Source organism: Aythya ferina (assembly GCF_964211825.1).
Source record: "Aythya ferina genome assembly, chromosome: W".
Lineage (NCBI taxonomy): Eukaryota > Metazoa > Chordata > Aves > Anseriformes > Anatidae > Aythya > Aythya ferina.
This window is the reverse complement of record NC_140313.1, coordinates 1,559,663-1,573,770: the sequence shown is the minus strand read 5'-3', so window position 1 is coordinate 1,573,770 and position 14,108 is coordinate 1,559,663. Positions and strand designations below refer to the sequence as shown.

Below are 14,108 nucleotides of genomic sequence, written 5' to 3'. Positions count from 1 at the left end.
TTTTACCCGCTTCCCTTTGCAGATTGTTTTTCCATCAATATTACTTTGCTGTTTTATTAAAAAAGGCAAAGGACCAACATGCCATATGACTTCTGAAGTGCTAAAATACAAGCCTTTTGTAGCACTTGCCACATTCCCAGTAGGCACCATTACTTGAATTAAGTTTTTGAAAGCAGAAATCAAAAGAAACCTTACAGACAAACAAGCTCTGAACCGAAATTTGATAAGTAATCACACCTTGCAAGCTACTGGCTGCAGAAAGAAGTACCCAAAATGCATTTTCAAGTTGGTTTTGTTGTCGTTGCAGGGAACGGGCGGTCAACACGTCGCAGTCCGGGACTCTCCAGCTCACCGTGGGCAACCTGCGACCGGAGGAGACCTACACCTTCCGCGTGGTGGCCTTCAACGAGTGGGGACCCGGCGAGAGCTCGCAGCCCGTCAAGGTGGCCACGCAGCCCGAGTGTGAGTGGGGTCGGGGTCGGGGCCACAATTCTGCCTTGGTGTCACACGTCCCATCTTCTGTCACAGTTTTGAGTTGCAGCTTTGATGCTCACACGTCCCATCGTCTGTCATGTCACAGCGTAAATGATGCTGAAACGTAGGCTTTGGTATTTGTATTTACAAATGAGTATTTTCCATTAGTTAACATTCACCTCTAAGTATGTTTTATTAATTTTTGGAGTACTTGGAAGCTTTCAGTTCTGCCTTTACACATTCTGCATGTCTCATCTGTAAATATTTCCTGGTCTCCAGAAAGAAGAGGAATTTATTGAGTTTATCCTATGGCAGTTTTTCTCCCTTGGAAAGTCCAAGAAGGGCTATTGCAGAGAAAGCAATGTGACTTTAGCCCTCCCACAGCAAAATTCATTGTTTAGAGGAGTTATTAAAAAAAAATGGTGTTGATAACCAGTTCTTAGCATCTGGGGACCAGAGCATCTCCCATTCAAATAGAGATGGGTGCAGGAACCACTTCAGCTCCTGCTCTGAGACTGCTTTGCTGTTTATTGCATTTCTTTCCAATTATGCAATTGCTGTGTGCAAACATAACCAGAGTTGTATTTCAGCCCTTTTTGGGTAAATAATGCTTGAAAGTCAGTTTAGGAATCTGAGTTTTTAGAAAGTAATAAGCAAATTTTAAGCAAATAAGCACCAGCATCGTTTAACTATCAGCAATTTCTCTCTGTTAAAACACGTGCAGATGCACGTACACACGATCCTGTAAATGTTTGCATTACGCATACGTATATTTACAGAAGGAAAATAAGATTTCACTGGGGAAATCTTGCTCTTTGCAAAGCCCAGGTGAAAAGCAGGCACCGCTTCCCCCTGCTGTTACTGACTGATGCTGCCACAGCCCGGAGTTACCCGCTCTGTTTAACGCCAAGCGTAGACGTATGGAATATCTTTTCCTATTTAATAACTTCAAGATTCCTCTAAAGTGTCAAGTTAGAGCGTGGAGGAAATATTGCTTTCCATTTCTCTGTTCGCTTTTCACCGGTGACCAAATTATCTTATCATTTTTGAAACAACTCTCTCTGGTCCTGGGAGGCAGTCAGCCTCGGTGTGGCTGTCTTTTAGAACACGCTGTAACTATTGTACAATAAATTACATGGCTGCCCCGAAATTGAATTTCCACATTATTTGAAAATATCCGAAGTATTATGCAATCTGGCATTGTTAAAGAAGAAAAAAGCTGATGAAAAAGGACATCTGAAATTCATGTCTGTCAGTGCCTGTTTCTAAAAGTGCATACATTTGCTCGGTAATCAGTTTAAAAGATCAACAGAACAAGTCCCAGCTTTTTGAAATAATCATCCACAATATACGTGCTGGATTTATATGAAGGTTTTTGTCCCCAGATTAAACCTTTTTTTTTTTTTTTCCCCTTTTTCCTTTTTTTTTGTTGTAAACTGCAACCCCTTTTTCCTTGCCTTTATGGTATATAATTTCACTACAGTATTATCGGCCCGGATTTAAATCCCTGCCTGCTTAAGCCATGTCTAATCTTTTCATACCACATGTGGAGACTTTGTGAGTTATTATTTTGCCTCCTCAAGATGCTGTTAAAGCAGCTTGGAAGTAGAGAATAAAGAAAGGCATCTATTCTTGCACGGGGGATTGAAAATGTCCATCGGAGGTTTGAAAGGGGTTCCCCGCTGCGGGACCAGCTCACGGCTTTTCACATCCCTGAGGAATTAAAGGCCGCTTCCTAATAAATCTGCGTCTTCGTGATGTGTGTGTTAGCTGCTGGAAGAGAAGATGAATAGGGAGGCATGTTGGTGTGCCCCAAAGAAACGCGGAGGCATCTCTGCAGCCTTATCATCTCCGTCCCAGGGAAATCAATTTAGCGTGCGCTGACATCTCAACTTCTACCCGGGCAGCTTTGTGAAGGACAATTAATAACGGCATCTTTCTGAGGCCTAACTCCTGATTTCTGAGGTTTGCTCATATCTACTTGCAGAAGCCCACCTGTATGTCTGCCACCTCCTGTGGGAGCAGATCTCAGACCCCGTGGTTGCCCCTGGAGGCGAGCCCCCACCTTCTTGTCTTCTGCATAGAGCAGCCACTTGGCCAAAGATTAAACCTTTTCCTCCCCATCTTTCACAGAAACCCTCAGTTAGGAGGCCTTTTATCTGAGTGGGGCAGCATTAAATGCTCCTGGGCTCTCCCTCTCCATTTGGGTGAAGGTTTCTGGTCCCAAACCAGCGTGGTTTTGTGGCCAGAATCCGGGCTCGATGCATTTGTAGACCTCCACTTTGGATCCTCCCACCCATCTTGAAGCCAAGAGGAAGAGGGACTACGATCAGCAGTTGTCCTAGGGTTATTTGGGAGTGATAACTGCAGGCTCTTGGGAGTGTCAGGTTTTAGGTTCACAATGGGAGATGGTATCACAGCAGGTTCCTGTTTTCATTAGAAAGAGGTAAGCGTACTTATAGGAAAGAAATTGCCTGGCAGCTGGGTTGGAAACCAGTATTTCAGAGATGATAAATGAGGGGAAGGTGGATGTGAGCACAGGAAATCCTCGGGATATGTGTGTGTCTCTCAACGTGGGCCAGGGCGAGTTTCAGGGACTTCAATGTTTTCTGTGTGGTCCAAGAGAAGGAGCAGCAGAAAGTCAAGGCATTTCAGGGCTTTTTCATCACTGAGCGACCATCGGTACCCAAATCAATGTTTAGACTGGATAGCTCTGTTTTTACATGGCCAACCAGTACTTTGTTTAAACGGATATTTAAACTTTTAGCTGACTTAGAGCAGGTGGACATCCACGTGTTGGGCTCAGACGGATGCGTGGACGGACTTGAGTAGCTACAGAGCCAACCTGATCAGTGTAAGGTTATCATACAGCACACATGAATATTACTAAGGGGAGGCAAACACCGAGGGTAGAGTTCGTAAGCTCTTAGAGTTCATCAATGTCTTTCCGAGTTACTTCACTCGGCATCCAGGTTTCCAGAGAAGCTGACACTAATGACTTTTAATTCCCACTGGGGGCTGGTGCATGCAGCCTCAGAAATCAGTCCCTTTGTCAGAAGAGCTTGTCATTTTTTGTGATTATGATGGGGAAGATACATATATTATTTAATCCCTGGCTGGCTGCACCTAAGTTTTTTGTCTCAAAAGACAAAACCTGCCATTGATACCATGTTAAAGCAATTGCACCAGAAGCTGCTCAAGTTGGTTTTCTTCTTCTCACTCCAAGTTTCGCAGTGGAGACAATATCCAAATATCCTTTGAAGGCATTAGTTGCACAGGAAACGTTGAAAGGACACGAACAAAATTCCAGTCGCAGTCTCTTGTAACGTGCGTTTGTCAGAGAAATGTCAAAACCACATAGAAAATTAAAAGATCATTAACATGAACGCAATGAGATTTGACATGAAAAGCAAGGGAAGGCAGCGTTGTCTTTAAAGTGCACGCGGATGACGATTTTATCAGGCACAATCGGTTCCGTATATGTTGACCCGCACAAATTAAGTTTGTATGTGCTGGAGTAATTGAATTTTCTGATGTCTTGCATCAGACCCATCCGTTTTTGATACCTCTCGGGGTCCCCAAATAGGGCCGGACCCTGCTGCTGTCGGGTGTTGAGTGTTTCAGAGGGTGCTAGAGCCATGTCAACTGGTTTTGGGCATCGATTTGTCACGGTGCCGATAATATTGTCGCTCTAAACGATGCTAAATCATTTTGTGCTAGTCAACAGTAGTTGGTTTGTTCAGACCTTTGTGTACTGATGGAATAAAAAATGAATAATTTTTATAAGCCCTGTGGCTAGTCCCGTTTAACGAGGGAGCCCTTGGGCTCCGTCAGGAGCCTCCTGTGCTCCAGCCCACACTGGCTGTCACGGTGATGAACGGAGGACAAGAGGCTCCTGCTCCCCATCCGTCAGCTCCCAACAACACCACATTTATTACTGGAAAGGAAAAACTCGTCTCTGTCTGAGGCGGCGTCCTCACCCTGCCAAATTTCGGGTGTACCCAACAGAGCCCCGAATAACGAATGGCCAACAACGAATGGCCCCTTGAGGTTTGGACAGCATCACCGCCATGAGACACGGGAGATGTTTATCAACGTGTGAAAGGGTCAGGGCAGGTAAAAAAAAAAAGCCAGCATCTCCGGTGGATTGCTTCGGCAGGGAATTTTTCTCGTCGTTGGAAGAAAGGGGGAAGCAGTGCTGAAAAATGTGTTGTGTGGAGTCATTAATATCCCCCTCATTTGTGTGTATCCTTCCGTAATGGCTCCGTAAAATGCACCCCGGGGTAACTTTACGCCGTTCTTACATGGTTCTTTAATTTTATGAGTAATTTACGGGGAGGGCTGGGGAAGGGGGGGAGAGGTTTTCGATTGCTTGAAATTTTAATGGAACGTGTCTTCCTTGCTAAATGTTGGGCAGGCATGAAGGAGAAGATGGTGGCGTCTGTTTTTCTGTCTCTTTGACTCATGTGTCTAGCTTTCCATCCACTTATTTCTCCCAAGGCCTTTAAATCTTTTTTTTTTCCTTTATTTTTTTTTTTCCTGGGAGTGAAGCTTGGCTTCTGGCTGCAGTTCCTGAATTTGAAACCGCTTTGCAATTAGAGCTCATTCTGGCCGTTGTTTTTATTTGCTGCTCGTTTTTCCCCCTAGGAAGCATCACAGGCAGGGAACGTGTTTGAAATAGGTTTCTTTTTACTCGCGGGGGGTCAGACAGCTCCGGGTCTTTGGTCTAGGTACATGCTTCACTTTGCAGCTCTGGTCTCGCTCTAGCCTGGCCCTTAGGACACTTGGTTTGTCCCCAGCGCTGGTCCAGGTAACGCCTCCGACCTCCCTGCTGGCCTCAGTGCTGCCTCGGGTGCTGGAAAATACACGCTTCAATCCCACAGACGTGGCTGCAGTATGAATTTTGTCCTCTGCTCCCTGCCTTGTTTTTGTTTGTTTCAACCCGGTGATCATTTCAAATAAGATGGAAATGATAAATATTTATTTTGCGGGGAAGCTGAAGCTTTCTCCCACGGCAAGTATCGCTCCTGCCACCGCTCTTGTACTCCTTGTCCACTCCCTGCCTCCTTTGGGGCCGTGTCTGTGCTTCGGGGACAGGTTTGGCTCTCGAGGTATGAATAAACTTGAAGAAGAACTGCTTGTTAGAGGTTGTTAGCACTGATAATTGAGATTGAAGACCATCTCCTGCTATTTTAGTCTTCAGAATCTGCTTAGCTTTAATGTCATGACTTTTGTTTTGCATCTTTTCCGTTTTCCTTTGAATTTCTCATTTCCCTTGGGGAACAAAATGCGGTACCTTAAGGCAGGCTCAGTGACTCCGTCCATGTCTCCCTGCTGAGAATGTGGGTCCTGTGCTTCATGGGGAGGCTGATTATGAGTGTTTTTTTAACAAGAGAGGGATATAAAGAGGGATGAAATAAGAGAAAAATGAAAACTGGGATTGTACAGCTTCCTAAAGACTTTGGGAAAAAGCATCAAAGAAGAGAAGAAATATTCTGAACATTTTTCTTGAAGCTCAGATTGATTCTCGCCTCCCCGAAATAATGCAGTCATTTATTTTATTTTTTTATTTTTGGGTGGGTTTTGGGTGCTTTTTTTCTGACCACCTCTGCTGCCCCCTTTGAAAAGCTTCGGTCTCATTAGAAAGTTGCATTGCTATATGAAATACTGCAATTAAAACTGAATTTAATTGACATTGCATCCTCTTTCTGAGACTTTCTTTAAGTCTTGGTGTCCACTTAGAAATTACTCATGAAAAAAGTTAAAACCTTTTCTCTTTCTCTGTGCTTACGTCCTCATGGAGCAGAGCGTGTGGTGCCATCTGTGTTCTCTTCCTTCCCGTCTCCTCCCATCCGACCAAATCCACAAGTTGAAATTTGTTTCCCAAAGGAAGCTGCAGCGGTTTTGCCTTTTCTCCCAATCTCCCAGTTGCTCCAAAACTGTAGGGGTGAAGAAGTTTTAAGGCAGAGGCAATAACGGTCTCTGTTGGGTGAAACCCAAAGCTTCAGGTGTTCCTCTTAGCAGGAGGTTTTAAAATGGGATTAAAACATCAATTTAAATATAGGGTGAGTAGAGGAAGAGTAGGAAAAAGACTGGAGGCTCATGGTTCACAGGAAATTATGAAGCTGTCGTCTTCATACAAATAGTCAACAAAATGCTGGCTGTATTTTGAAGTATTTTTTTGATTGTTTTCCTTTTTCATTGCCCTAATGAACCGATATATTTCATCCTGTCATCCTGCATGTAAAGCTCATGAAAAGCTTACACTGAAGTCATGTGAAAGCCGCTGAGAAATATTTCGGAAATGCATTTTTCTGTTTTGGAAATATTACCGGGTGTTTCAGCGCCATGGCAATATTTTGTTTCGTTTTCCTTGCGAGAAGCGAAAGCTGTCACCGCGTCTTCCCAATGTTTTGATTTCTCTGAAAACCGTGTTTACCCAAAATAATCCAGCTCAGTGAAAATACTCCAAGGGCTCTAAACGAGAAGAAGGATTCTCCATGGCCGAGGTCTCTCTACACGGCATGCTCCCTGCCTTTTGTGGTTCATGGAGGTTGTTGGTACGAAGAAGAACCCACCAGTTGTCATCTAATCATTTATTTTCATATATAATAAGCTTCTCTGCCTAGAAGCAAGTCGTAATTTTGCTCCAAATCTGCTGAGACACACTATGCCAAGTGACGTACTTCTCTTTGACTGATTTGCGAAGAAGGAGCAGAGAATTTTTATCTTTATTTCATCTGGACTTTTCTTCCTGCCCCAGAAATCTTGCAGTCTAAAGAGGTAAGATAAAAAATGGGTAGGAGATATATTATTATGCCACTTTATGGGCAGGAAAATGAAGCATAAAAGCTTTAAATTATTTATCCAAGCTCCCTCTGGAAGCCTGAGCCAGAGCCAGGATTGCCGTAATCTATCTTTCTGGGCAGTTTCTCAAAATAAAAGGGTGAATTTTGGGCCCTGTTGAAGTCAATAGGAGTTGCTTTTGATTTCTGCGGATGCTATCATTCCCCTTAAGTGCATAGCGGGGCCTCCAGCTGAATGCTCCTCCATTCAGAAGGGTTTTCCTTCCAGTTTTCAGACCTCGGAACAAAAGCGGGGCATGTTTGGACACCCAGAAACACATTTTGTAACAAAAGCATGTTTTCTAAATTAATTTATCTCACTGACTGCAGGCTGTTACTTGGTTGATGGCGTTATTTTAGTCTGTGTTTTTGTATCCCATATTTCTTTGGGTTTCTTATTTACAGTAGTGATCTCTTGATAAGTTTTAACTCATGGAGAGATGTTTTCCCCAGTATAAACCAGCTTCTTCCTCTGCACACGGGCTCATGGCTCTCCTGCAGAAGCATCCAGCCTCTTAAAACAAGATCTTCTCTTATTTATTTCCGTGGGACTAAGTAAGGAAAAACATCTTTTAGGTTCCCTCTGGTTTAATTATCTCTTCTCATAGGGTTTTAATGAATGACAGAGCATCCCATGGCACTTAGACATCCCATGCAGGTGGTTTAGAAATAAAACATTGGTGATTGCTCCCTTACAACTCATCTGAGGGTGCTTGTAATGGTCAGGAAGCACCGAAATCTGAGAGTTTGTATGGGAAGAGTGGAAATAATGACGAGTTCCTAGGTCTGTTGCCTAACCCTTCTCACTGAACATGTCCTAAAGAACAAACGCGCTGTGAATCTCATCCTGCTTTTCCTCTAACATGTTGTCATCTGTGAGAATCCAGCAAAGTTACTGCATGAGCAGTAAAAAGAAAAAGAAAATTGCTGATCTGCAACAAGGGAAAGCAAGCCAAGAAGTTTTTACAAAAGGATTGTTCATTGCAACTTGAGTTTTACTCCACTAAGGAATGATACTTGTGAAATCCCAATGAAGAGAATAGAAGTTGGCTCGGGCTGTGGCAGCAAAGGTCAAGATCTCTGGGACCAGAGAGAGAAAGAGGGAGGAAAAAATAAATAAAACAAGCAGGACTGTGAGCTTTCAGCTTGTATTTGGGGGATTCGACTTGAAGGTGATGTTTAGGGCTCTACTTTCTCGTCCCAAGGCTGCCGTGCGTAATTCTGCATCAATACTTAGAGCTCAAGGCTGGAGCCCACCAGTAGCTCCAAAAGAAGTTCAATATCATCTTCTAGACCTCAAACCAATGGTCTTGGGGGTTACTACTTGATCCTGTACCTGCCAGAGGGCTCCCTGAGGAGTTCAGCTGCTCTTCTCTCCGGTCTCCAGTGGGACTTGGGCATGAGCCCAAAAATTCAGGTCTGAGAGGGATATTAAACATGTTTAGGCAGTTGCCAAGCAATTTTTGACGTAGCTGCCCACATTCCTATTTTAGGCACCGGTATCTTTCCTGGATCTTAATAACTATTATCATCAAAATTTTAAGCGAATGACAGCAAAGAGGAAAACTGTGCAAGAGAAGCGAAGGCTCCTGAGAGCAGAAATTGGATTCAAGAAGCAGTTGACTGTAAAAGGGATACCAGCTCTTTCTGACCCTACAACAAAGCAGGGTCACTAGAGGTCTTAAAGCCTACAAGTGGCCAAGACTTCTAGTGTCCCTCCCCGAGCTCTGAAGTCCTCTTCAGCTCCCCCAGCTCTTCTGACCCCAAAAACGAGCCACATTGACTGAGCTTTGCCATTGTAGGTATGCCTCTGAGTGTCATTTCTCCTGCCAGAGGATTCCAGCTCACCCCACATGAGTGGGGTTTCAGCAGCCGGGCCGGGACGTGGATGTGCAGCACTTGTGCTCTGTATGATGGGAGGAGGGATGGAGTTACGGCCCTTCTCCGGAGGCACTCAAAGTATTGCCAAGTGCACATGAACTATTTGCTTTTTTATGGACTCCTGAATGGGAGCAATTCCCCCAAATAACCCCAAAACTGGCAGTCGGGAGAGCAGCAGCAAAATCGTTCCAAGCAGTTGTTGTTGCTCGTGTTTATGAAAAAGTCTGAGCTACTGAACCCATCTTTTATGGGAGCAAGAGGGCATTCTCAGAGAAACAGTGCTTTTGGAAATATATTGAAGTGTTTACGTGGAACTCATGGTAACAGAAAATATGCTGTTCCTCTGCCAGCCCTCCTTGCTTTCTTCTTTTTTTTTTTCAGAGAAAGGACGCTGTTAGTTGTAAAAGACCAACTTCAGAAGAAAGACGATTTAATGTCTCATTTTAATGGGACGTAAAGCGGTTCTAGAGCCTCTCTGCTACTTAGCAAAATCAGAATTTAGGAAAAGATTGAAAACCTAATGCCAATTTTCTCCAGATGACTGCTTGTCGGAAGGGATCAGGGAAGATTACGAAATGCTTTGTGTGCGCTGCAAATATCGAGACCTTAAGCACATTACAACGCCTGTCGGAAACATGAGATGGAATGAAAAGGGAAAGCCGGGGGAAGAAAATACAAAATATTTCAAATGTTAACATTTAAAGCTGAATTTATGTGTGATCAAAGGCGTGCGGGTGCCGTGCCGTGCGCACAATAGCCGGGGAGTTTATTTTGTGCTGCGGCACGCGCTCCGTTGAAAGTAAAAAGATGCTATTTGGTGCTGAAGGTGTTCAGCAGTAACCTCCTGCTCGACCTTTGCATTTTGGCCGCGATTATCGCTCGTTTTTCTTCCGATTTTGCTGGAGTTCAAGGTGAAGGCACAGATAAACTGGAGGGATTCTCTCCTCAAAACCTTCCTTCGCCACTGGGGTTTGGTCCAATGGAGACCTGCGGTGGCTGATGTTCAGGAGGAGGACTGCTGGTGCTTGTAGGAGTTTATTAAGATTTTCAGCTCTTTTTTTTTAAGAACTAATTCAAGCTGAGTGTGATGTAGTTAATGTGCCATAATTTGCATGCAGAGAGAAATTGGAGCACTTTAAGAGACAGTCTGCATAAGAAAAGGTGACCCGCTATTGTTCCTTGAACAATGGCAAGGGATTGTTTGGGGTTGGCATTTGAGGACTTCTGTGTTTCTTCACCCACCACAATCTGGTGTTAAGGCAGACTTTGCATTTCAAATGATTTCTATTTAGAGCTAAAACTATTGCAAACTTCTACAGTTACCAGCTTAAATGAATTAAATATCAATTTCAAGGACCAGGTATTTCAACACTTTGATTGTCATTATTTGTGTCAACACTTATATTGTCATTATTCATCAAATATTGTCATTATGTGTTTGTGCCCAGCCAGGCCAGACCCGTGGGCTCCTGTCCGTGGGGCTGCTCTGGGTGTCTTCCCTCACCTGCATGAACATTGTCACCTTGTTCTGGTGTTATTTTTCGTGGGTTTGGCCTCCCTTTCATCTCTGTCTGTCTAAGTTTTGAGGGTCATGCTGCATAAGGGGGCTGAGAGCAGCATGGGAGCGGAGATCTCACTTGGCCCTTTCCTTCCCGTGCAGTGCAAGTGCCAGGGCCAGTGGAAAACCTGCGGGCTGTGTCCACTTCACCTACCTCCATCCTCGTGTCCTGGGATCCCCCTGCCTACGCCAACGGCCCCGTGCAAGGCTACAGGCTCTTCTGTACGGAGACAGCAACGGGAAGGGAGCAGGTGAGTGGGAAAGGGGGCATTCAGCTTGGGCTGCAAAAGCTGTTTCATGCTGGTGAAATCCCTCTTCTGTTTGCTCTGCAATTTCAACAAAATGTTAAATCCTGTTTAAAGACCCATTAGAATTCCCCCTTTACATTGTGCTAAGCCATCAAGATGTTGGTAGCAGGTTGTACGTGTGATCGTTGTAGAATACGTGGGTTTAGTTGCTTCGTGTAACTTCTTCCAGGTTTATTGTAGGAGGGTAAAATAATGCAAATCCAGCCTAGAAATGGCACATCCTCTCACCAGACTGACAGCTGCTCGTAGTAAAAATTCCTGTTGCGGATGAATGTCTGTAACAACCTATTCTGCTAGAATTTGCCCTTTATTCCATCTTAAATAAGGGTTTAGCTTCTCAAAGAGCAGCATATTGGTCCCCAAACTGCTCACCTGTGTTCGTGTTACTCCTGATGACTTCTTGCTGTCTGTGTGTGCTCAGAACGTGGAGGTGGAGGGGCTCTCCTACCGGCTCGAGGGGCTGAAGAAGTTCACCGAGTACACCCTGCGCTTCCTGGCCTACAACCGCTACGGCCCTGGCGTCTCCACCGAGGATGTCACCGTCACCACGCTTTCGGATGGTAAGTGGAGAAGGAAAGACCCAACGGGTTGCTGGGCTGAGGTTGTGGTGCTTTTTTTCTCTACGTTGAGGAAGAAACAGTAATGAAGCAATTTGGTTATTCAGCGTGCAGGACGGAAACCAGAGATTCATAACCTGCCTGCAGTGCTCTGAGCTAATGCTCATCTCCAGGGATAATTGGTTCACTTCATTATACCTACATCTAATAATGAGGATGCTGCACAGCTCTATTTTCTCTCTAACTCGAGCATAGGTGTGGATACCCTGTAGCTATTTCATTACAATGGCATTGGAGGACACAACTGCCTGCCTTTTCCTTGCATGTTATGTGGTGGGGCAGCAGATGTGCCCGTGCTTCACCCTCTGCTCGGTCACAGCAGCTTCCCTGTTGTCCTCCCCAGGCTCCCGGGACACACAAGGGAGGTACATCAAGTCGGGTTTTGCGTTAGGAAGCACTTAGTTGTGTTGGCCAACACAGAATTTACACCTGCTTTACTCCTGTTGAAGACACTGAGTCTGATTCGTGGACCTAGCCAAAGCAGGAGTTACTATATCAAAGTCACTTTGGCCACAAAGGTGTAAAAACCTAAAAAGGACAAAAAAAATAATAATAAAATTTAGTGGGGTGGGTGCATGCAAAGCCCAAGAAGGATCTCCATCAGGTTGACTTTTCCAAATAGATATTTTTGCTGCCAGGCAGTTCTCTCTGGTTTTAGGAGGAAATACAGCCCTTACGGTTAAAAGAGAATAGCTGATATTTGCTGGGGGAAGGAGGAATAAATGAAGGGGAGAAGAGAGCCCAGAAAGCAGAAGAGAGAGCAGAGACGGGAGGGTGCCGGTGCTTCAGGAACAGTTCCCCACTGAGCCCCACAGCCGGAGGGATTTTTCTCCATGCCAACGCTTTGTTTAAAGATGATCCAAGAGGTGTCAACCGAGCTTTTGTGGTGAAATTTATAAATGGTTTTCGTTCTGATAACAATTCTGACAACTTATTTTTCACCCGTGCTGCTAAAGGAAGGTAGGGGAGTTCCAGTTGGCTTGTCCTGGGGTTGGATCACTAACTCAAGGTCATCTTTGTGGAAAAATGTTTATATTTACCACTTTCTATCTAATTTTATTATGAATGCCGTATCTCTCCCTGGTTATCCTACCCAAACCAGCTGAAAAATTTAGTCTGAGGTTAGGAGTGGCGATTTTCTGTCTGTCTGGCGAACTCCTTTGCTTCTGAACGCTTCTCCACAGCTGAGCAGCTGAAAAAATCAATACGAGTTTCTGGGCAGCAGGAGCAGAAGCTATATAAACCCTGGAGAAAAACAGCAGATGAGAGGGATATCGTGCTCTGGAGAAGCTCCTGCATTTCTTTGAGGTGGCTGCAGCACAGTCCCCAGGCCACGCAGGTGACAAGGTGTAGGGGAAACCCCAAGCAAGTGCTATTTTAATCTGCCTTACTCCAGGCTCTGTCTTCAGTGGGATCCATCCATGAGCCCCCAGCTCGTTTGGCACCGTTATTTTATATTTGACACCTCTGCACTATTTTTTCAAGTGCTGCTTCTGTCTCCCCGGTTAATTCAGTTTCCCCTGTTAATACGGGCTGGATCTTGGCAGAATAAATTACTTCACACTTATAATTATAAAAACAAAAGGAAAACAAGTGAAAAATGAATATTTTGCATAATGTATGCAGATTTAATTCACGCCGTGAAGTGTAGAACTGCGGCCCTGTACTCCACTTTGGTTTTAAATGTCATCATAAGTGAGAAAGGGAAAAGATTGTTATTCATGAGGCTGGAAATTATCCTCTGCAAGTGTTTCAAACGCTTCACCTGTCTGTGAACAAAAATCACTGCTAAAGAGGAGGCTCTTCCTGGGCTCTTTCTCTACCAATAACTCATTCTCGATATCCAAATGACATTTGAAACCTGGGGTATCCCAGGGTAATTGCAATTAAGCGAGAATCTGTTAATTCTGGTTTTGTTTTAAAGCTTTTCCCACAAAACAAACCCCCTTCTCAGGAGTGGATGTGCAGAAAGAGGGGAAAAAAAGGGTTTGTAGCAGGTATAAAAGAAGAGAAAATGCCTCCAGGATTTCTTTTCATCCTTCTTACTGTGGTAGTCCCAGCATCTCATTGTACGGAAGGAGACAAGGGAGTGGAGAGCACAAGTCCAAACCTTCCTGCAATTCCTTCTTTTATGGTTCAAAAAAAAAAAAAAAAAAGACCTTTCCCAGGGTTAAGGCCTTTTCTGCCAGAGGATGCCCCATAAAACAGCAAGAAATAACTCGTGTGCAGCTATCAACCTACAGAGAGGAGAGGAGAAGCCATTAATCCATCCTGGTTTATTGGTGAGCGATAAAGGGAGGAGAAAGCCTGCAGTTCCCCGTATCCACATCACTTTCTAAAACAGGGTTAGTTTCTGCTCCCCACTCTCTGGTAGAGAAGTCTTTGGGATTGGGCTGCTTCCTTTCATCTTGTAAAAGGACCAGAA

The 14,108-nt window shown here is 44.5% G+C and overlaps 1 protein-coding gene across 1 annotated transcript in view; it reads left to right on the top strand.

The window, feature by feature from the left end:
- The window catches only part of LOC311426563 (netrin receptor DCC-like), a 357,945-nt gene that overhangs the window by 236,212 nt on the left and 107,625 nt on the right, over nt 1-14,108 (top strand). The window contains exons 9-11 of the mRNA XM_084502992.1: nt 308-462; nt 10,861-11,009; nt 11,488-11,626. Of these exons, the coding sequence (XP_084359118.1) occupies nt 308-462; nt 10,861-11,009; nt 11,488-11,626 (443 nt within the window). The remainder of the gene's footprint in view (nt 1-307; nt 463-10,860; nt 11,010-11,487; nt 11,627-14,108) is intronic.